At 38.9% G+C, this 20,966-nt stretch overlaps 1 protein-coding gene across 1 annotated transcript in view; it reads right to left on the reverse strand.

Annotated features, from left to right (window-relative positions):
* Positions 1-20,966, reverse strand: part of Mi-2 (chromodomain-helicase-DNA-binding protein Mi-2 homolog) — a 238,028-nt gene that overhangs the window by 100,279 nt on the left and 116,783 nt on the right. The window contains exons 19-24 of the mRNA XM_071692638.1: positions 18,230-18,401; positions 17,972-18,129; positions 13,912-14,098; positions 12,393-12,539; positions 6,623-6,752; positions 2,534-2,625 (exon numbers count right to left, since the gene is read on the reverse strand). Coding sequence (XP_071548739.1) covers positions 2,534-2,625; positions 6,623-6,752; positions 12,393-12,539; positions 13,912-14,098; positions 17,972-18,129; positions 18,230-18,401 — 886 coding nt within the window. The remainder of the gene's footprint in view (positions 1-2,533; positions 2,626-6,622; positions 6,753-12,392; positions 12,540-13,911; positions 14,099-17,971; positions 18,130-18,229; positions 18,402-20,966) is intronic.

A 20,966-nucleotide genomic window follows, 5' to 3' on the forward strand; every position in this document is an offset into this window, starting at 1 on the left:
TCTGTGAACTCAGTGCAGATGTTCTGAGCATCTACTGTAGTGTTGTCATAACTATCTAGTGGTAGCATGGATGATGTAACTGGAACAACTTGCCTCCACCTTGCCACTCCTGGGAGTGTCATTATCCCTATCTTTGGGATCAAATGTTCCATGAGGGGGTGTATGTTGCATGTGGTTGGGCTGTGTCGCAAGATATTGTGCAAATGAACACATGCCACCGTCAACTGTTTTGCTGTGTCAATGTGTACAAGCATTAGTTTTTGCAGTACTCTGAACACAGAGGAAAGAATGCCAAACACATTCTCCACTACCAGTCTTCCTCCGCTTAAACAATAATTGAATATTCTCTTAGGGAACCCCTTCTCGTCTTCACATGGGTAGGGTTTCATAATGTTAACACATAATGGAAAGGTATCATTGGCTACAAAAATGTATGGTATAGGCATTTCATGGCCAAGAAGTGGGCATGGGTGTGGTAAGTTTCATGTACCAGTGTCAAGAGCTTCTCTGAACATAGTATGTGAGAATACACCCCCACCTGATTATCAGCCTTGACTGCCACCATTCATGTACACAAAATTATGGTTAGCATCCACAATGGCAAAAAGAACGATACTTAAGAACCCCTTATAGCTGAAATAATCACTACTGGTTAAGGGCAGTGCCTGCGGGGTGATGTGTTTTCTGTCCATCGCACCAACACTGAGATCATAATTTCAAGTATCATTCTTTTTTCACTGCAGATGCTGGCTATAATTTCATGTACAGGAATGTTGGCAGTCAAGGCCAATTATCAAATGGTGGTGTAATCTCACATACCACATTCACATAAGCAACTGACAACGGTACATGAAATCTACCACACCTATGTCCACTTCCCCGGCCGTGAGATGCCAGTACCATATGTTTTTTTTAGCCAATGACATCTTTCCATTATCTGTTAACATTATGAAACCCTACCCATGTGAAGATGTAAAGGGGTTCCCTCAGACAGGTAGTGGAGAATGTGTTCTGCATTCTTTCCTCTGTGTTCAGAGTAATGCAAACACCAATGCTTGTACATGACACAGCAAAACAAGTGACACAGGTATGAGGTCATCTAAACACTTTCATGTGACACAGCATAACCTTATGTGCAATTCACTCCACTCATGGCACACTTGATCCCAAAGACAAGGATAATGCCAATACACTGCCAAGGTCATGGGGGCAAGATGTTCCAGTTGTAGCATCCATGCTACCACTAGACAGTTCTCCTAACATCACTATAGTAGATGCTCAGATCATCCACACCCAAGTTCATAAACTACTTTACCAGCAATGTAGGTCATATGCACTGGCAATACCAATACAGTTAGGTCAGCCTTGTTGCTAATTATGTGTGTATACTGGCTTGCATTTTGTGTACCACCCACTAACATATATGTATCATTGCATACCTCGTTCATACATTTCTGAGAATGGTCTCAAAAACTATGCGTAGGACCCAATCCAAACAGTATCAATATGTGTATCATTACATACGATGTAGTTCATACATACTTGCGTATAGTTTCATATATGTAGAATACAATACAAACTGTAAAACAACATAACAGTGAGAAACTAACCCAAATATAAAATAACACACCACACACAAGCCAAACAAGCATATACTAACACCATTACATATATTATGTTCATAATTATTTGTGTGGTCCTATAATATGTGTAGCAACCAATATTACTGTATATAGAAATATCTATCTGCACATACCTCAAACCCAGCCTCATATGTATGATGCGGCATGTTTTTGTCTACAGGGAAGGACAAGCCATCAAATGCAAACCACGGTGTCTTGTACACATCCTCAGCTCCATCCCCTGATTTTCGTTGCTTCATTTTCTTGACCTTCCTGCACAACTGGGCCATCAGGATCTTCATGTTCCTTTCCACCTCGACTCGCTCTATCTCCAATGCAGCTGCAACTGTCCTCCAGGTATCTGCCTTCTTTATCTTGTTTTTATAATCCCTATTCTTGGCATCCCACAATACAGGATGTAAACGGTATAGGTCTATGAGGAGACGCATTTGCTCCTACATACACTCCATTGTTGCTTCTCTATTCACTACTGTGTTGTCTGCATGTCTGCTCAATCGGCTACCCAGCTGCTAGCATGTTATAAGCCACATCCACACCACTATTACCAACATGCTAGCAGCCAGTGTTACCAACTTATCCTGGACACTTCTGTTGTTAACAAGCTAACATCTTGTTCATGAATGCATTGTTACCTTGTTGCCACCACATGTTCAGGGGCACATGTGGATGCGCCATTACATGCAATAACTTGTTACAGGCACAGGAATCTCTGGTCAATCTACATTGATCCTGTTACAAAAACTTCATATTATTTTTCTTTTACTTACAAGAGTAAACACAAACAGGAGCAATGCTAAATGCCTCCAGATGCAATCAGGAAAAGATGAATACAATTGTACCTAGCATATGGGAATATGGGAGTGGGGGGATGATAACTAATAAACACTTACCTCAATATTGCCTCCCACCCTGGCTAGAAGAGGTGGTAACGGTCGATCCCTGTCATTACGATCACCACGGCGGCGGGATCGTCGACCTTCACCTAATGAATGATAAACATAAAATCAGCAAAGTAGCATCTTCACAAATATAAATAATGGCACTACAAAGAAAATACATTAATATCAGGGGTGCGTGATGTCTCCAAGGTTGTTTAATTTGTTTTTGGATGGGGTTGTTAGGGAGGTGAATGCAAGAGTTTTGGAGAGAGGGGCAAGTATGCAGTCTGTTGTGGATGAGGGAGCTTAGGAAGTGAGTCAGTTGTTGTTCACTAATGATACAACCCTGGTGGTTGATTCGGGTGAGAAACTGCAGAAGCTGGTGACTGAGTTTGGTAAAGTGTGTGAAAGAAGAAAGTTGAGAGTAAATGTGAATAAGAGCAAGGTTATTAGGTAGAGTAGGGATGAGGGACAAGTCAACTGGGAGGTAAATTCGAATGGAGAAAAACTGGAGGAAGTGAAGTGTTTTAGATATCTGGAAGTGGATTTGGCAGCGGATAGAACCATGGAAGCGGAAGCGAGTCACAGGGTGGGGGAGGGGGTGAAAGTTCTGGGAGCGTTGAAAAATGTGTGGAAGTTGAGAACATTATCTCGGAAATTAAAAATGGGTATGTGTGAAGGAATAGTGGTTCCAACAATGTTATATGGTTGCGAGGCATGGGCTATAGATAGAGTTGTGCGGAGGAGGGTGGATGTGTTGGAAATGAGATGTTTGAGGAAAATATGTGGTGTGAGGTGGTTTGATCGAGTAAGTAATGAAAGGGTAAGAGAGATGTGTGGTTATAAAGAGTGTGGTTGAGAAAGCAGAAGAGGGTGTTTTGAAATGGTTTGGTCACATGGAGAGAATGAGTGAGGAAAGATTGACAAAGAGGATATATGTGTCGAAGGAATAAGGAGAAATGGGAGACCAAATTGGAGGTGGAAAGATGGGGTGAAAAAGATTTTAAGCAGGATGAAAGGCGTGCAAGGAATAGAGTGAATTCTTTTTTTTTCCCAAAAGAAGGGACAGAGAAAGGGGCCAGGTGAGGATATTCCCTCAAAGGTCCAGTCCTCTGTTCTTAACGCAACCTTGCTAATGCGGGAGATGGCGAATAGTATGAAAGAAAGAAAAGAACAATGTGGTATACCGGGGTCGACGTGCTGTCAATGGATTGAACCAGGGCATGTGAAGAGTCTGGGGTAAACCATAGAAAGTTTTGTGGGGCCTGGATGTGGAAAGGGAGCTGTGGTGTTGGTGCATTATACATGACAGCTAGAGACTGAGTGTGAACAAATGTGTCCTTTGTTGTCTTTTCCTAGCGCTACCTCGCCGGCATGCGGGGGTTGTCATTTCATGTGTGGCTGGGTGGTGACGGAAATGAATAAAGGCAGCAAGTATGACCTATGTACATGTGTATATATGTATACGTTGAAATACATAGGTATGTATATGTGCGTGTGTGGATGTGTATGTATATACATGTGTATGTGTGTGGGTTGGGCCATTCTTTCATCTGTTTCCTTGTGCTACCTCACTAACATAGGAGACAGCGACAAAGTATAATTATAATAATCTAAAAAAAAAATTTCATATTCATGATGTGGCCCATTCAATTTTTTTAAGAGCCTACAAGGAACATACAAAAACTGACCCTATCAGGGCCATCTCAGACGAAACAAAAAAATTTGTTAATGAAAAATGCAGAATGGATTCCTCCAAACTCCTTCAGTGTCCACAGACCAAACTCTTAGAAGTGGAAAAGTTACAAGAAGAGGAAAAAACAAAGACATAAGATAATTCTAGAGCTTCACTATATGCAGAAAGGAAGGTGTCTTATGACTGACAATCCTTGAGTAATGAGTCTCAGCACATAAACTACAAGACAAAAAAATACATACTCATGTACACGTTAATACTTGCTTGCCTTCATCCATTCCTGGAGCTACCCTGCCCCACAAGAATCAGCACCGCTACCCCCTGCTTCAACGAGCTAGCACCAGAAAAACAGACAAAGAGGCCACATTTGTTCTCAATCAGTTTCTAGCTGTCATGTGTAATGCACTGAAACCACAGCTCCCTATCCACATCCAGGCCCTACAGACCTTTCCATGATTTACCCCAGATGTTTCACATGTCCTGGTTCAGTCCACTGACAGCATGTCGACCCAGTACACCACATTGTTCCAATTCACTCTATTGCCTTTCACCCTACAATATGTTCAGGCCCAGATTGCTCTAAATCTTTTTCACTCCATCCTTCCACCTCCAATTTGGTCTCCTGCTTCTCCCTTGTTCCCTCCACCTCTTTGTCATTCTTTCTTCACTTACTCTTTCCATAAGTCCAAACCATTTCAACACACCCTCTTCTGCTCTCTCAACCACACTCCTTTTATTTCCACACATCTCTCTTACCCTTATTACTTACTCGATCAGACCAACCTCACACCACATATTGTCCTCAAACATTTCATTTCCAACATATCCACCCTCCTCCGTACAACCCTATCTATAGCCCATGTCTCACAGCCATATAATATTGTTGGAACTACTATTCCTTAAAAAGATACCCAATCATCCATCATGCAGGATCTTATATAGCGGAAACTGTGCTGGTTGTCCAATGTGATTTTGTTTTCTTCTACAAACGTGACAATTTTACCTCGTATTATTTTTTCCAACATTTCACCCAACACTGATGCAAGGCTAACTGGTGGGTAGTTGAAGGCACATCTTTTGTCTCCCTTCTTATATACAGGAGTAACATTTGCTAGTTTCCAGTCCGTTGGCACCTGACCATCCAATAGAAATTTATTGAATATCTTTGTTACGGGGTATATCAGCTGTCTCCTGACCTCCTTTAAAACTCTTGGAGCTTAGTTATCTGGACCATTGGATTTGTTAGGATTTAATTGGTCCAGGTATTTAAGTACTTCAGAGCTTTATTTTTTGAACCTTCAACTCTACTTCATCAGATCCTTGAAACATTTTTATTGGTTGCGGTATTCAAGATGTTTCTTCAATTGTGAATACGGAGTTAAAGGAATAATTCAGTATGGTAGCCATTTCCTTGCTGTCAGTAGTCAGTGTGTCATGTTTGTTTCATAATGGTCCAACTCCTTCTTTTACTGTCTTCCTTTGTCTTATATATTTAAAGAATTCCTTAGAATTATTCTCAACTTTAAAGGATATTCTTTTTTCTTTGTCACACTTACAGTACTCTGTCTTATGACCCTCTTACACTCTTCGTGGATTTTGATTCATTCCTGGTGATTTTCATCAGTTTCCATCAATTTGAACTTCTTATGTTTTCTTCTTTTGGCGAATTAGTCCTTCTATTCTCCTATTCATCCATGATAGTTTAGAAATATTGCAAGTTTTCTTTGTAATTTGTTGGATATGTCTGTGTTCAATAATATTGAGTAGAGTCTTTAGAATTATTTCACATTTCCTCTACTGTATAAACATCAGCAAGTTTTGTCCAATTGGTACTGTGAATTTCTTGTCTAACGTTTTCAAGATCTGCTCCCCTGTAATCAGGGATCAAGAGTTTGTTGTCATTTATTTCATAATCTTAATCTATCTCTAATCTAATTAAATTGTGATCGCTGTTTGTTAAACTCTTGCTTACTTCGCAAGAGTTGATTAAGTCACTGGTGAGGACAAGATCAAGAATGTTTTTACCTCTAGCTGCTTTTTTAATCAACTCTTCTAGAAAGGCATCTTCAATCAGTTCCATTAGTCTCGTTCCCTCTTAGTCACCTGTTAACATGTTCCAGTTTATGTTTGGACTGTTGAAGTTTCCTACTATTACAACCTCTTTACTGTTTATCATAGTTTTCATTTCACTGTATAATATCTGAGATGCATGGAAAGGTTGGAAGAGACAGGAGCGAAGGGTGATTGATTAAATCCTTTCATTTCTTATATCACTAATGACATCCACAATGAATAGATCTTTACAAAATATAGGGGTACAACAGGTGAAGGACAACGCATAAAATAAAGCATAAAACTTTTTAAGAAAAATGTAAAGAGGTACTTTTAAATTTCAGTGTACTTACTCTCATTCTTTTCATCAAACTCATCATCATTGTCATTATCAGATGGCATTGAAAAGTCTGAATTGTAGTCTGATCCTTGTTCTTGCCATGTCAAGTCCTCTCGCCCATCTGCCGCATCATTGTAGTTGACCTATCAGGAGAGACATTTAGAAACAAAAATTCAGTGATGTCCATGATGAAAGCCATAACATCTTACTAAAGAAGCATTTCAACAGTAAAATCAAAAGAAAAAAAAATCAAAAATCTTTAGAAACATAAGTATATACAGAGTAATATCATCTTTTCAAGGTTTCAATTGAAGGCAATTATGTCATTCATTTTACTGCCATTCTTTATACACATTACAAAGAATGGGTTAAATGGTGAGGAATTCTTCCAAAAGCCCCAAACCATGCATAAAAATTTATCATTTTTTTTTTACTTAGATGTTTCCTCCAAGCTTAGGGAGGTAGTATGAGGAATAATAGGACAATGGCCTTATCTTCACACATCCACTCCATAGCTTTCATGGGTAATGTACTGAAAAAAGTGTTTACTATCTACTGCTAGGCTTCACAAACTATTCTACAGACCAATTTACATGCTCTGATTCAACTAACTTAGATTAAGTCTCCCTACATATCATGCTGAACCACTTCATTCTCTTCTATGCACATCTCTACCCAACCTGAAAGTTATCGTCCCAATACCCTAATGTCTCTTTTACTCCTTCCTTCCACTCCCTTCTCTGCCTTCCATTTCCCCTTGCTTCGAGTATTTTTCCATATGGATCCACTTACTTTTATCCATTATTCTTCGCTTATCCTTTCTATACATTCAAACTATTTTGGCATCCCCTGGTCACTGCAACTTGGACTGACAATTATGAGATGTGTATGGCTGCAAGAAAAACATTGTGTTTCATGGCAGTTATCTGTTGGAAATGTTATTTTTTGAAAAATGAACCTGCAGCACACCCTATACAGCACCATCTTCAAAAATTCCATTTCTCACATGAGTGAGGTAGCAACTAGAATAGATGACTGAGCCTTGGTGGGAAAATTCCTCACTTGGCTCCTTACTCCGTCTCTTCTTTTGGAAAGTAATACATGAAGGGAGGATTTCTAGCCACCAAACCCTACCACTCTTAGTTGCCTTCAACAAAGCGCATGGAATACATGGGCATAATTCTTTCTCCCCTATCCCCAGGAATAATCAAACTTTTACAATTCTGATGGGAACTTTGCCTTACAGTCATCCACTTCATAGGTAATATGAATCTTCTACAGCTTGCTTTGACCTTCTGACAAAATATTCAACCATTACTTTATTTTCAGCTTGTCACATTACGATCAAAGGTAGCAAGGACTGATAAGATGTTCCAGTGCTCAAATCAGTTGCGTATTTTTGCCAGAGTGAAATAGACCAGACTTACGCTTTAATGTTTGCAGTTCAGGTGAAGCAATTGCATGAAAAACATCACTATTCTTTGTTTGAAAAAATTGTATCATTTCATTTTCATTAAACAGAGGTGTTGAAACCATATGGACGAATTACATTTTTTTCAATTCATTTCAACCTTAAAAGTTTTGTTGTTCAAATTATTTGAATACAATTTTCATGATGTAATTATAATGGTATTTCTATGATGTTAGTTTAGAATGATGTAAATGTATTGTTAATACTCTAATATGTCTAATATGTCAATTAGTCCTATTGGTAGGGGTAAAGGAAACTTGCCTAAGACGTTGAAATCCATCCTGTGATAAGGAAACAACCTTAGAATGGACTATGCTAAGAGAGAACAGGTGAAATCCCTTCTCTCCTTGTATTAAATCTTTAAAATGGGAAATGGAAAGTCATGGAAAGAGGAAAAACTCTTTAAATTCTAAAAGGTGTGTTTAACCTATTCTGACAACGATGAGATAGGTAATTGTTTTACAAAAAAACCCTGATAACTTATCTTTCTTCAAAGTATAAAAAACTCAAGAAAGAAGTAAAACTTGTTTGGACTCGTTTGCCTGGGCAAGGATAGTCAAGGTCTTGTGAGTGCCAAAGATGCTAAGGAGGCGTCCAATACTGAGATCTGGAGTTTGTTGAACATGTCATAGAATTTCTCAAAGAAAATAGAAATCAAGAATTAATATGTGAAACATTAAAGTATAATTATGCTAAATGACTTTATGTTATGAATTCTCATAGGCAAATTGTTGAGTGGTAGCTGATTATAGAAAGCACAAAAATATTGTGATTTATCCCCGGTTATTTAATACACTGAACACCCGTAATATATTAAAAGAATGTCTCATTTTGAAATGCACACAGCATTAGAAGTAATATGGAAGTTGTGAGGAATACATTGGAATTTGATGGGTAGTTCAGGTCTGAAAAAATGGAACATGGTGATAGAGACCTTGTGGAGGATTAAACTAGTTAGTGAAAAAGCCAGTGGAAGCTATGGGAATACTTTTATAAGAGTGCAGAGATTTCTAAAAAGTAAATGATGAAAGTAGGGAGTGGCCTGGTGAAGACGGTATTGGATTGGTGTTAATGACACCGAAGAGAATTTTTTAAGGTGTGGGGTGTGGTGGGTGTTGATGTTGATTTGTAGAAGGCTTTTTGAAGAGGGAAGATATCTTAGGGGTACCTGGAAAAGAGAGTATTTATTTGGTGATGAAAGAACTGGTGGTGAGACTAAGTGAGCTGGAATGGCGACCTGTGTGAGCGAGCATGTAAAGGAGGGTGTAAGAAATGGAAAAAGTTATGAAGAGCAGGGAAGAGAGAGGCTAGTGGAGAGGAGGAATTGGGATTAGTTTTTAGATCATGTGATGGACTTTGCCAAAGATGCATATGATGCAGAGCATATGATGTGTGTATGTGTGCGTCTGAGGTTTGAATCTAATTTCTACAGTTGGATTGTGGATGAAAACTTATTCATTTATTAGTGAAAGAGGAAGGAATGATCATATTACGTTTTGTGCATGATAAAAAATGCACAATTAATAGATTTAAAGTATTCAGGACCAAAGTAATAACGACATTAAGCTGTACAAGACGGTGCAAGAGGTGAAAAAAAGGGCAAATGAGAGTTGGGGTGAGAGACTATCAGTAAATTTTAGGGAGAATAAAAAGATGTTCTGGAAGGAGGTAAATAGGGTGCGTAAGACAAGGGAGCAAATGGGAACTTCAGTAAAGGGCGTAAATGGGGAGGTGATAACAAGTAGTGGTGATGTGAGAAGGAGATGGAATGAGTATTTTGAAGGTTTGTTGAATGTGTCTGATGACAGAGTGGCAGATATAGGGTGTTTGGGTCGAGGTGGTGTGCAAAGTGAGAGGGTTAGGGAAAATGATTTGGTAAACAGAGAAGAGGTAGTAAAAGCTTTGCGGAAGATGAAAGCCGGCAAGGCAGCAGGTTTGGATGGTATTGCAGTGGAATTTATTAAAAAAGGGGGTGACTGTATTGTTGACTGGTTGGTAAGGTTATTTAATGTATGTATGACTCATGGTGAGGTGCCTGAGGATTGGCGGAATGCTTGCATAGTGCCGTTGTACAAAGGCAAAGGGGATAAGAGTGAGTGCTCAAATTACAGAGGTATAAGTTTGTTGAGTATTCCTGGTAAATTATATGGGAGGGTATTGATTGAGAGGGTGAAGGCATGTACAGAGCATCAGATTGGGGAAGAGCAGTGTGGTTTCAGAAGTGGTAGAGGATGTGTGGATCAGGTGTTTGCTTTGAAGAATGTATGTGAGAAATACTTAGAAAAGCAAATGGATTTGTATGTAGCATTTATGGATCTGGAGAAGGCATATGATAGAGTTGATAGAGATGCTCTGTGGAAGGTATTAAGAATATATGGTGTGGGAGGCAAGTTGTTAGAAGCAGTGAAAAGTTTTTATCGAGGATGTAAGGCATGTGTACGTGTAGGAAGAGAGGAAAGTGATTGGTTCTCAGTGAATGTAGGTTTGCGGCAGGGGTGTGTGATGTCTCCATGGTTGTTTAATTTGTTTATGGATGGGGTTGTTAGGGAGGTAAATGCAAGAGTTTTGGAAAGAGGGGCAAGTATGAAGTCTGTTGGGGATGAGAGAGCTTGGGAAGTGAGTCAGTTGTTGTTCGCTGATGATACAGCGCTGGTGGCGGATTCATGTGAGAAACTGCAGAAGCTGGTGACGGAGTTTGGTAAAGTGTGTGGAAGAAGAAAGTTAAGAGTAAATGTCAATAAGAGCAAGGTTATTAGGTACAGTAGGGTTGAGGGTCAAGTCAATTGGGAGGTGAGTTTGAATGGTGAGAGGCTGGAGGAAGTGAAGTGTTTTAGATATCTGGGAGTGGATCTGTCAGCGGATGGAACCATGGAAGCGGAAGTGGATCATAGGGTGGGGGAGGGGGCGAAAATTTTGGGAGCCTTGAATAATGTGTGGAAGTCGAGAACATTATCCCGGAAAGCAAAAATGGGTATGTTTGAAGGAATAGTAGTTCCAACAATGTTGTATGGTTGCGAGGCGTGGGCTATGGATAGAGTTGTGCGCAGGAGGATGGATGTGCTGGAAATGAGATGTTTGAGGACAATGTGTGGTGTGAGGTGGTTTGATCGAGTAAGTAACGTAAGGGTAAGAGAGATGTGTGGAAATAAAAAGAGCGTGGTTGAGAGAGCAGAAGAGGGTGTTTTGAAATGGTTTGGGCACATGGAGAGAATGAGTGAGGAAAGATTGACCAAGAGGATATACGTGTCGGAGGTGACAATTCTTTTTCATTCAAGACCCTAGTCCATACAATATCTGCTGGGACTACTTTACCTTTAAACATATCCACATCCATCTTTGCCATAGGAAATGCTAACTCTTCTTTCTTACACTCCTTTATGCACCCTATACCTTAGTCACCTTTTCTGAGCAAAGACTCACTTCAACCATCAGGCTACATTTCTTTTCAAGCTTGTTCACCATTTACCATATCAACAAGGTAGCATCAGGAACAGATGAAGAAGTGGTCTCAGTCCTTCAAATCCACTCTCTGCCTGTCATTTATAATGTACCAAAACCAGAGCCCCCTGTCACCAATCAGACCCCACAGACCCTTCCTTGCTTTCCCTCAACTGCTTCACATGCCAAGTGGCTCAGCCCGCTGACAGCACACCTTCCAATGTAAACAACATCACTATAATTCATTCTGTCTCTTGCACAATGTATCATTATCATTATCTATGTACAACAGAAGGTATGTTTGAAAGCCAGCACTGACCAGCAATGTACTACTGTTGTTTTTTCTAAACATCTCATCTTCATACCTCTCCACACAATATGGTGTCAAAGATTATTATGAAATAAAAACAATTCTCTATGATGTTAAGTTATAACATGAGTAAATTTCTATGATGTTAAGTTATAACATGAGTAAATTAATTGTTAAATACTCTCAAAATATGACATAAAATGCACCAAAATCCTATTGGTGGGCTGAAGGGGGAGAATTGCATTAAGACTTGGTGTGACACACCAATAAACACATGAGAAAATGGAAACTAACCTTAGAATTGAACTAATGCTAAAGAGAAAAGAATTCAGGATGAATATCTTTTTCTTATGATAAATCTTTAAAATACGTGGGAAATGGCAAATAGTATGAAAGAAAAGAAAGAAAAACTCTTTAAAATATCTGAAAAGGGTGTTTCTACACCTTATTCTGCACACATCATACTATGTAATCTGTTTATTTACAAACCAAAACACATCCTTAGATACAAATCTTATTCTATTTCATTCAAAGATATAAAAAACAAAAAAGAAGTTAAATTACTTGTTTCCGGACTCGTTTGCCTTTGCCAAGGGTACGTGCAAGGTCCTCCTGTTGCTGCTCAAAATGATGCCTAAGGAGGCGTTCCCAATACTGAGAGTCTGTGTTGTCTGCTTCTTGTTTCAACACTTCAACATCTTCCATTTCCTCCTAAAAAAAAATATGAGAAATCAAGTCAATAATAATGAATGAAACATTAAAAGTACTAATTATGTCTAAATCAAGACTTTATGTTATGAAAATTTCTCAAGGCAAATCTGTTGAGTGGTAGCTGATTATAAAACCCAAAACATTATTGTAAATCTATTATCCCCTTGGAAAAAAAAATTACAAATGTTAATATACATCTGAAACACTCCAGTAACTACATCATACCTAAGAGAATGTCTCAATTTTGGCAACAATGATTACCTCACACCAGCCACATTCATATACAGTAATACTGGGAAAAAGTTGTGAGAAATACCAAGAAATAAAGAAGAATTTGTATATGGTAGTTAAGGATCTGGAGAAAACACATGACAGGGTTGATAGAGAAACCTTGTGGAAGGACTTACAAACATACAGTTAAGGAGAAAAGCCAGTGGAAGCTATGAGAAATTTTTCTCAAGAGTGCTAGGCATGTGTCTGAAAAAGTAAAGAGAAAAGTGAGTGGTCCCTGGTGAAGACTGGTTTGCGGTTGGGGTGTGTAATGACACCAAGACTGTTAAATTTGTTTAAGGATGTGGGGTGTGTGTGTGTGTGTGTGTGTGTGTGTGTGTGTGTAAGAAAGGCTTTTTGTAAGAGGGACGAGTATGCAATCTTTAGGAGGTGAGAGGGGCCTGGGAAAAGAGTCAGCTTTTATTTGCTGATGACACAGAACTGGTGGTAGACTCAAGTGATGAACTGCAGAAGTTGGCGTCTGAGTTTGTGAGCGAGCATGAAAGGAGGGTGAAAGAAAATGTGAATAAAAACAAGATTATTAAGTTTAGCAGGGCAGAGAGAGAGGCTAGTTTAGGAGAGTTTGAAAGGAAAAAATTTGGAGGATCTGACGTGTTTTAGATACCTGTGAGTGGACTTAACCATGCCAATGCATGCATACTGATGCAGATGCATATGCATGTTTGTGTTATTGCATCTTGTATGCAAGCTACTGAGGTTGTGCAATTCTAATCTTCTCAACAGTTGGAATTGTGGATGAAAACTTTTTTCATTTATGTAAGTAACAGATATGTGAATGGATATGATCATATTATTGTTGTGCAATTATAAATAAATAAAGCATACACATTTCAACACTATGTATTCTTAATCCTATGTTTACTCTCTTCCAGGGACCCTAATACAGGTAATATTTACTGAACACTTAAGCTGTACAGCTTTATATCCACCTATCATCTGCACTCTTAACACTAATTTACCTGTGAGGAGCAGGTACACACAGAAAATCACTCACACCCTTCTTTTTTACATCATAAAAGCATTCTTGACATAAAAACCAAAACTATCAAGATTCTACTTACAAAAGAACTAGATAACTTACTTCTTCTCCTTCTTTGGTAACATAGGAAGCCACTTTGAATGAACTTAGGTATTCATTGGCCCAGTTTTCTTTAGTTTCAATACCCTCCTTGCTGCGATCTAGTAGCTCCTCTATAGCCTGGTTATCATAATGGATTTCCTCATCTTCCTTTCCTAACTCCTCTTTGAACAGCTCTTCAGTACCAAACCTGTTAAGAAAAGTTACGGAATAAATCGAACATGTAACCACTAAGAATAAAAAAACATCAATACATAAGAAATAATACTCTGAACTTTATAAATAACTGTGAATAAAAAACATTCAAGTCTCTCACCAATTCAGAATCTCATTCAGTGAACAATTCAAAAGTCCCTGGCCAGTCATTTTTCACATCATATGACAAGTTAACAGCTAATTCATAAATTAAGTACATATAAAACCATCAGTTTCTTAAATATGCTCCTCATGGGCATCAGGGTCCTCCAGAAATCTAACTACTTCCTTCTTATAAGATACAGCTGTTGACAAATCATGGACATTCAAAGCCATGGTAAATTTATAACTGGGAAAGTAAGGCTTATCCAATTTTTCAGTCATGCACTGGTATGAGACATCAATATATTAATGAAGGTTGTAACACTGGTGAAATTTAAAATTAGTGAAATTCATAATCATATCTGAACACATAGCTCTTATCAGTCTGTTGATCCAAACTTAATACTCGCTCCTCCACTTTTAAACAGGGAAAATTCTTATATGCTAAAATTCTTGTCTTCCATAGTCTCTTACTTTCTCTTTCCACTAACCTCTTCTTCCTAATATACTGTTCATTTCTTGACTTACTTTCTACACCCATTTTTCAGAGATACCCACACCATCTCATAATTCCTATCTAATTTTTTCATAACCATCCCCATTTTTTGCCTTATTAATCTATCACAATTTCATTTTTCAATTTACACTATTTCCTAAATATACTAACTGTTCTATCTATACCTCTGGTGCCTGTTCCTAACTGGAACTCCCTCAAGAGGCTGACCACAGCAATAGGGTTTCCATACTAGTGACCTCCAGTGCCGCTTCATAGCCCTTAGTGTCTCACCCTTAACATGCCACTGGTAAAGGGCAACTCTACCTAAAGTGTTTATGTAATGTTCCAATCTACTAACTATATATTTCTACCTAATGCAAAAACTGCAGAAGCTGGTATCTCAGTTTTGGGGGTGTGCGCGAAAGGAAAAAGTTGTGTAAATATGAATAAAAGCAAGGGTATTAGGTTTAGCAGCAGAGGTGAAATGTGGTCTTCCATACAGAAAACTCTGAGGAAGTAAAGTAATTAGAGAACCCGAGAGTCAACATACCAACAAGTGGAACCAGGGGAGGTAAAGTGAATCACAGTGTTAGTGAAGGTCCTGAGAGCAATGAGAAGCATGTGCAAAGATCGGAATGGTCGAAGAAATAGTAATTCCAAAGGCAATGCATGGATGTGAGGTATTGGATATAAATGAGAATGTATGGAAGAGAGCAAATGTATTAGAAACAAAATATGTGAAGACAATAAGGGGTGTGAGGAGGGTTGATTGAGCAAGAAATGATAAGGTAAGAGAGGTGTGGTGATACACAGAGTATGATTCAGAAAGCTGGACTTTGTGCACTGAAATGGTTTGGACATATGGAGAGAATGAGTGAAGATAGGTTGACCATTAGAATTTAAGTCAGAATTGGATGAGACAAGAAGGGGTAGACCAAAAGGAAGATGAAAGGAATGAATGGACAAGGCTCAGAGTGCAAGGTGTTCAAGGGATACATTGAACTGAAGGTTGGCAGTATATAGAGGGAATCATGCTGTCAGTGGATTAAAACAGGGAATGTACAGTGGCTGGGGGAAACCCTGAAAAATGTCTGGTTGTTTATAAGGGAACTGTGATTTCAATGCAATGCATGACAACTAGGGAATGGATATAAGCAAATGAGGCCTTTTCTTCATTGGTTCCTGCTAACGTGGGAAACAGTGAACAATTACAAAACAAAATATTCATACTTGTTTACTGTTTTCAGCATAAGTGAAGCAACACCAGAAACAAGGGAAGAAATATACTCCTTCACTTATATCCATTCTCTAGCTTTCACATGTAATGCACTGAAACTAAAGCCCCAACCACAACCGAGCCCTACAGATCTTTAATTACATATTCACTATGACCTCTTTGTACTGTAAAAGGAGGGAATTTACACTCATGGGGCCCTATCTCTTGAACATACATTACAATGACACAAGTCAAATTTATGTACGCAGTTTGTATTGGCCTCATTCACTCACTCTATTCTGTGGTTTCCCCTGAACTCTTAATGTGCTCTGGTTCAGCCCAATCACAAAACGTCAACCACTTTATAACATATGCAATTCGCAGTGTCACTGACACTCATACCCTCCTCCCTGTTCAGGCTCCAATGTCTCAAAGGATCTTGCACTCTATCCTTTCAACTCCTCTTCAGTTTCACGATTTTCCTTGTCCCCTTCACTTAAAGATGTATAACCTCTAAGTTTACCTTTATTCACTCACAATCTCCATAAGTCCACACAATCTAGAACAAGTTCTTCACCTCTCACATACATACTCCTTTTATGCTTCACCCTCTTACTCTATCACTGAGTCATGTGCTATGGGAAAGTTCCAGATGAATGGAAGTTTGCTAATGTAACTATGGTATTCATAAAACATGACAAGTCACTGCCCAGAAATAACCATCTATCTATATCTCTGATGCCTGTTCCAACTAGAACTCCCTTAAAGGGGTGGCCAAAGCAACAGAGTCTCCATAACTACAGAACTCCAGTGCCGCTTCACAGCCTTTAGTGCCTCACCCTTATCTTTCAATCAGTTTAACATCTACTGTTGGGAAACTTAAGGAAACCATCATTTGAGATAGGCATGTAAACCACTAAGTGGACCATCACTTAATATATGATTTTCAGAATAGTTTTTAACAAAATAGCTCATATCTGACAAATTTGCTTGATTTGTTTTACGATATCATCAACATGTAAGACAAAAGGAACGCAGTTCATATCATCTCTCTAGATTTTCAAAAAGCATTCGATAAGCTTCTGCAACAAGGGTTACAAAAAAAATTAAGTCACATGGCATTGATGAGGTTGTATGTTTGAAGGAATAGTAGTTCCAACAATGTTATATGGTTGCGAGGCATGAGTTATAGATAGGGTTGTACGGAGGAGGGTGGATGTGTTGGACATGAGATGTTTGAGGACAATATGTGGTAAGTAATGAAAGAGTAAGAGAGATGTGTGGAAATAGTGTCATTAAGAAAGCAGAAGAGGGTGTGTTGAAATAGTCTGGGCATATGGAGAGAATGAGTGAGGAAAGATTAACAAAGAGGATATACGTGTCAGAGGTGGAGGGAACAAGAAGAAGCAGGAGACCAAATTGGAGGTGGAACGATGGAATGAAACAGATTTTGAGGGACTGGGGCCTGAACATACAGGAGGGTGAGAGGTGTGCAAGGAATTGAGTGAATTGGAATTATCTGGTATATCAGGGTCAACATGCTGTCAATGGATTGAACCAGGGCATGTGAAACATCTGGGGTAAACCAAGGAAAGGTCTGTGAGGCCTGGATGTGGATAGGAAGCTGTAGTTTCAGTGCATTACACATGACAGCTACAACTGAATGTGGACGAATGTGGCCTTTTTGTCTGTTTTCCTGGCACTACCTCACTGAAGCAGGAGGGTAGTGATGCTGTTTCCTGTGGGGCAGGATACCACTAGGAATGGATAAAAGCAAGCAAGTATGAATATGTACATGTGTATATTTGTATGTCTGTGTTTGTGCATGTATGTGTTTATGTGAATATATATATAAGGGCATTATGCATGCATTTTCCAGTTCTCAAACATCTTGAGTTATACAAATATATCTTTAAAAACTTTTGATATGACATACTGAAAACATTATCATTTTTGGAGCTTGAAAAAAGCTGTTATTTCATCTGCAATTCAACACTGCAATAATATTATGTAGGTAACAAATCAACATTTTCAATGTTATTCTGTATATTTACCTAAGAATGTCATCAAGCTCCTGTTTAGAGAAGTTAGTGGACTTGGAACCACCCATTCCTGGACGTACAACTAAGTGGGTCAACATCATTTTCCTCTTAGCAACCTGAGTTACACGTTCTTCCACAGAATTTCGAGTTACAAATCGGTAGATCATGACCTAGGAACAGGCTCAGGTCAGTAACTTTAATATCTTCAACAGCAATATAGCAAATACCAGCATATCACATTAGTAATAAAATATATAAACTATTACTAACCTTATTAGCCTGACCAATACGATGGGCACGAGAGAAAGCCTGGATATCATTATGAGGATTCCAGTCAGAATCATAGATAATGACAGTATCAGCAGTAGCCAAGTTAATTCCCAAACCTCCAGCACGAGTAGAGAGCAGGAATATAAACTGCTGAGCTCCTGGTGCGTTGAATCTGTGCAACAAAAACTTAGAAATTACTTTGGGTACATGAACAAGAAGTAGAGCCAGTAGCAGCACATATGTAAAATCTTCAGAGGGCCATAAAAAGATTTATCACCCTATCAAATACCGTAAGCTATGATCATATTTCTTATACAATATCTGTAGTGATGAATGAAACCAAATGAAATGAAAAAATGTACACATGGATAAGAATATACTGAAGTTCATGGTGGCAAAATGAAATTGTAGAGAGAGAGAGAGAGAGAGAGAGAGAGAGAGAGAGAGAGAGAGAGAGGAGAGAGAGAGAGAGAGAGAGAGAGAGAGAGAGAGAGAGAGAGAGAGAGAGAGAGAGAGAGAGAGAAGAGAGAAGAGAGAGAGAGAGAGAGAAGAGAGAAGAGAGAGAGAGAGAGAGAGAGAGAGAGAGAGAGAGAGAGAGAGAGAGAGAGAGAGAGAGCTATTCTGTATGAATCTGTACCCATCAATCAATGAAGAAACATTTGGTAACATACCAGCTAAGGCTTGTTCAGACTCTTATTCAGTGAGGGGCAACACCTTAATTCATCCAATGCCAATTACCAAATAGAGTCCATAGAAAAATGCTCATTCTAACAAACGTCTGCTCTTGGCTAATCCATTTCAGCACACCCTCATATGCTCTCTCAACCAAACACTTCCTGTTACTTCTTTTCACGTGAATTTGCCACTCCTCAATGGTCCAATTCTGCCATACATGCCTAAATGATCCTCAAACATTTGCTTACTCACTCACCCTATGGATCACCCACATTCCATGGCTTCACCAGCTGTCATGTCCACTTCTAGTTATCAAATACATTTCATTTCCTCAAAGTTTTCTAAATCTAAACTCATACCCCAACTCACCAGTCTCTATATTCATAATCTCCACTCACAATTACTGTTCAAATGTGGTGTCTGTGCTAATTCCAACATCAACACATATGTTGCATGCCTCGAGGACTTTGAGTTCCCAAACTTTGATGTCATCTGTCTACCAACTTTCATACATTTCCTTTGTTTCACCTACTGCTCCCCTAAACTCCTGCCATGAGTCTGTGTTATCCTCTCACCTGCAAGCCAAGATCCTCTACTAAGGGGATTTCAACATTCACCACAGGGAATCTTTCAGTTCCTCCCATTTAGATGCATTAGCCTGACTGAAGCCTTCACATTCTCCATTCTTAATGCTCTAAAACAAATTATCTCTTAACACCACCCATATTCCTTCCTGCTGTGACCACTCTCCTAATATTCTGGATCTGCTTTTCACCTCCAATCCTTCCTGCTGTAACAAAATAATCTCACTCCCAATTGGTTCATCTAATCTAACTCACATACCTGTTTTAACCACATCTACCCCTCCAGCAGTCCCTTATATATTGGCACCTTAACAAGGCTGACTGAAACAACTTGCTAAAATTCTTTTCTAACTTTCCTCGGGTACATTAATGTCTCTTCTCTGGTAATGCTTCTGTTTCTGCTAAATGCATAGCACAAGTTATCATTATGGAAATGGAAGCATTTACCCCTTTTCCCTTGCCATTTTGGCAAGGAATCAGGCATATCAGGCTTGGGAAAACTATCCTTCTTCCAGCTCATTCAGCATTTTTCACTGCCCATAATCACTGCAAGTAGGATCCATGAGGCAAAGCATTCCTTTATTCAAAGTAAGAGCAGTAAAGTCTCCATCATCCACTGAGGTCTTTCTGGTCTTTAGTTAAGGTCATCCTGAACAACTTCTGTTGCTCTATCTTTCCTTCACTTTTATGTTCTGATGGTACTATAGCTCTCTCTCACAAAGACAAAGCAATTTTCTTTGGTTCTTATTTATCCTCTGACTCTAACTTGGATGACTTTTAACATTTCTTCACCCTATGATTCTCCTTTTACTAATCTGAAGCCCCTTTCTATAATCTCTGATCACCAGTTTGGCTTTTGTAAGGTGAGAACCACTGGTAATATTCTTTGCTATCTTGCTAATGTCTGGTCATCAACCTTGAAAGATTTTGGGAAATCCTCTATACTTGCCCTTGACATATCCAAAGCTTTTGACAGGGTGTAGCACTTAGTTCTCATCTCTAAGCTCCCCTCTTTTGGCTTCCTTCCTTCAATTTGCTTCCTCATATCTAGCTTCCTCTCAGGCCACAGTATCTCCATGGTTGTTGATGGATCAGCCTCTCACCCTTTCTCCACCAGCATCACTCTCCCTCATGGTTCTGTCTTGTTTCCTACACTTTTTCTCCTTTTAATTAACAACTTCCTTTCTTCCACAAATAATAAATTCACTCAAACACAAACAACACAACACTGTATTCCTCCACATCCTTCACTTCTGCTCTTTCTTCTCTCACTTAATCTGCATCTTGTTTTGTCACTACTTCCTCAATAAACTTAAGACAAAATCTGCTGAAGTTTAATGCCTCCAAGACCCAGTTTCTACCCATCTCTCTGATGAAACTCCTCATAACTTTCCTCTGGCCTCTGATGATTCTGTAATTCCATCTCTTGACTCAATGAACATATCTGGTGTTACTGCAACATCCACTCTATCTTGGAA

Source organism: Panulirus ornatus, chromosome 53 (assembly GCF_036320965.1).
Source record: "Panulirus ornatus isolate Po-2019 chromosome 53, ASM3632096v1, whole genome shotgun sequence".
Lineage (NCBI taxonomy): Eukaryota > Metazoa > Arthropoda > Malacostraca > Decapoda > Palinuridae > Panulirus > Panulirus ornatus.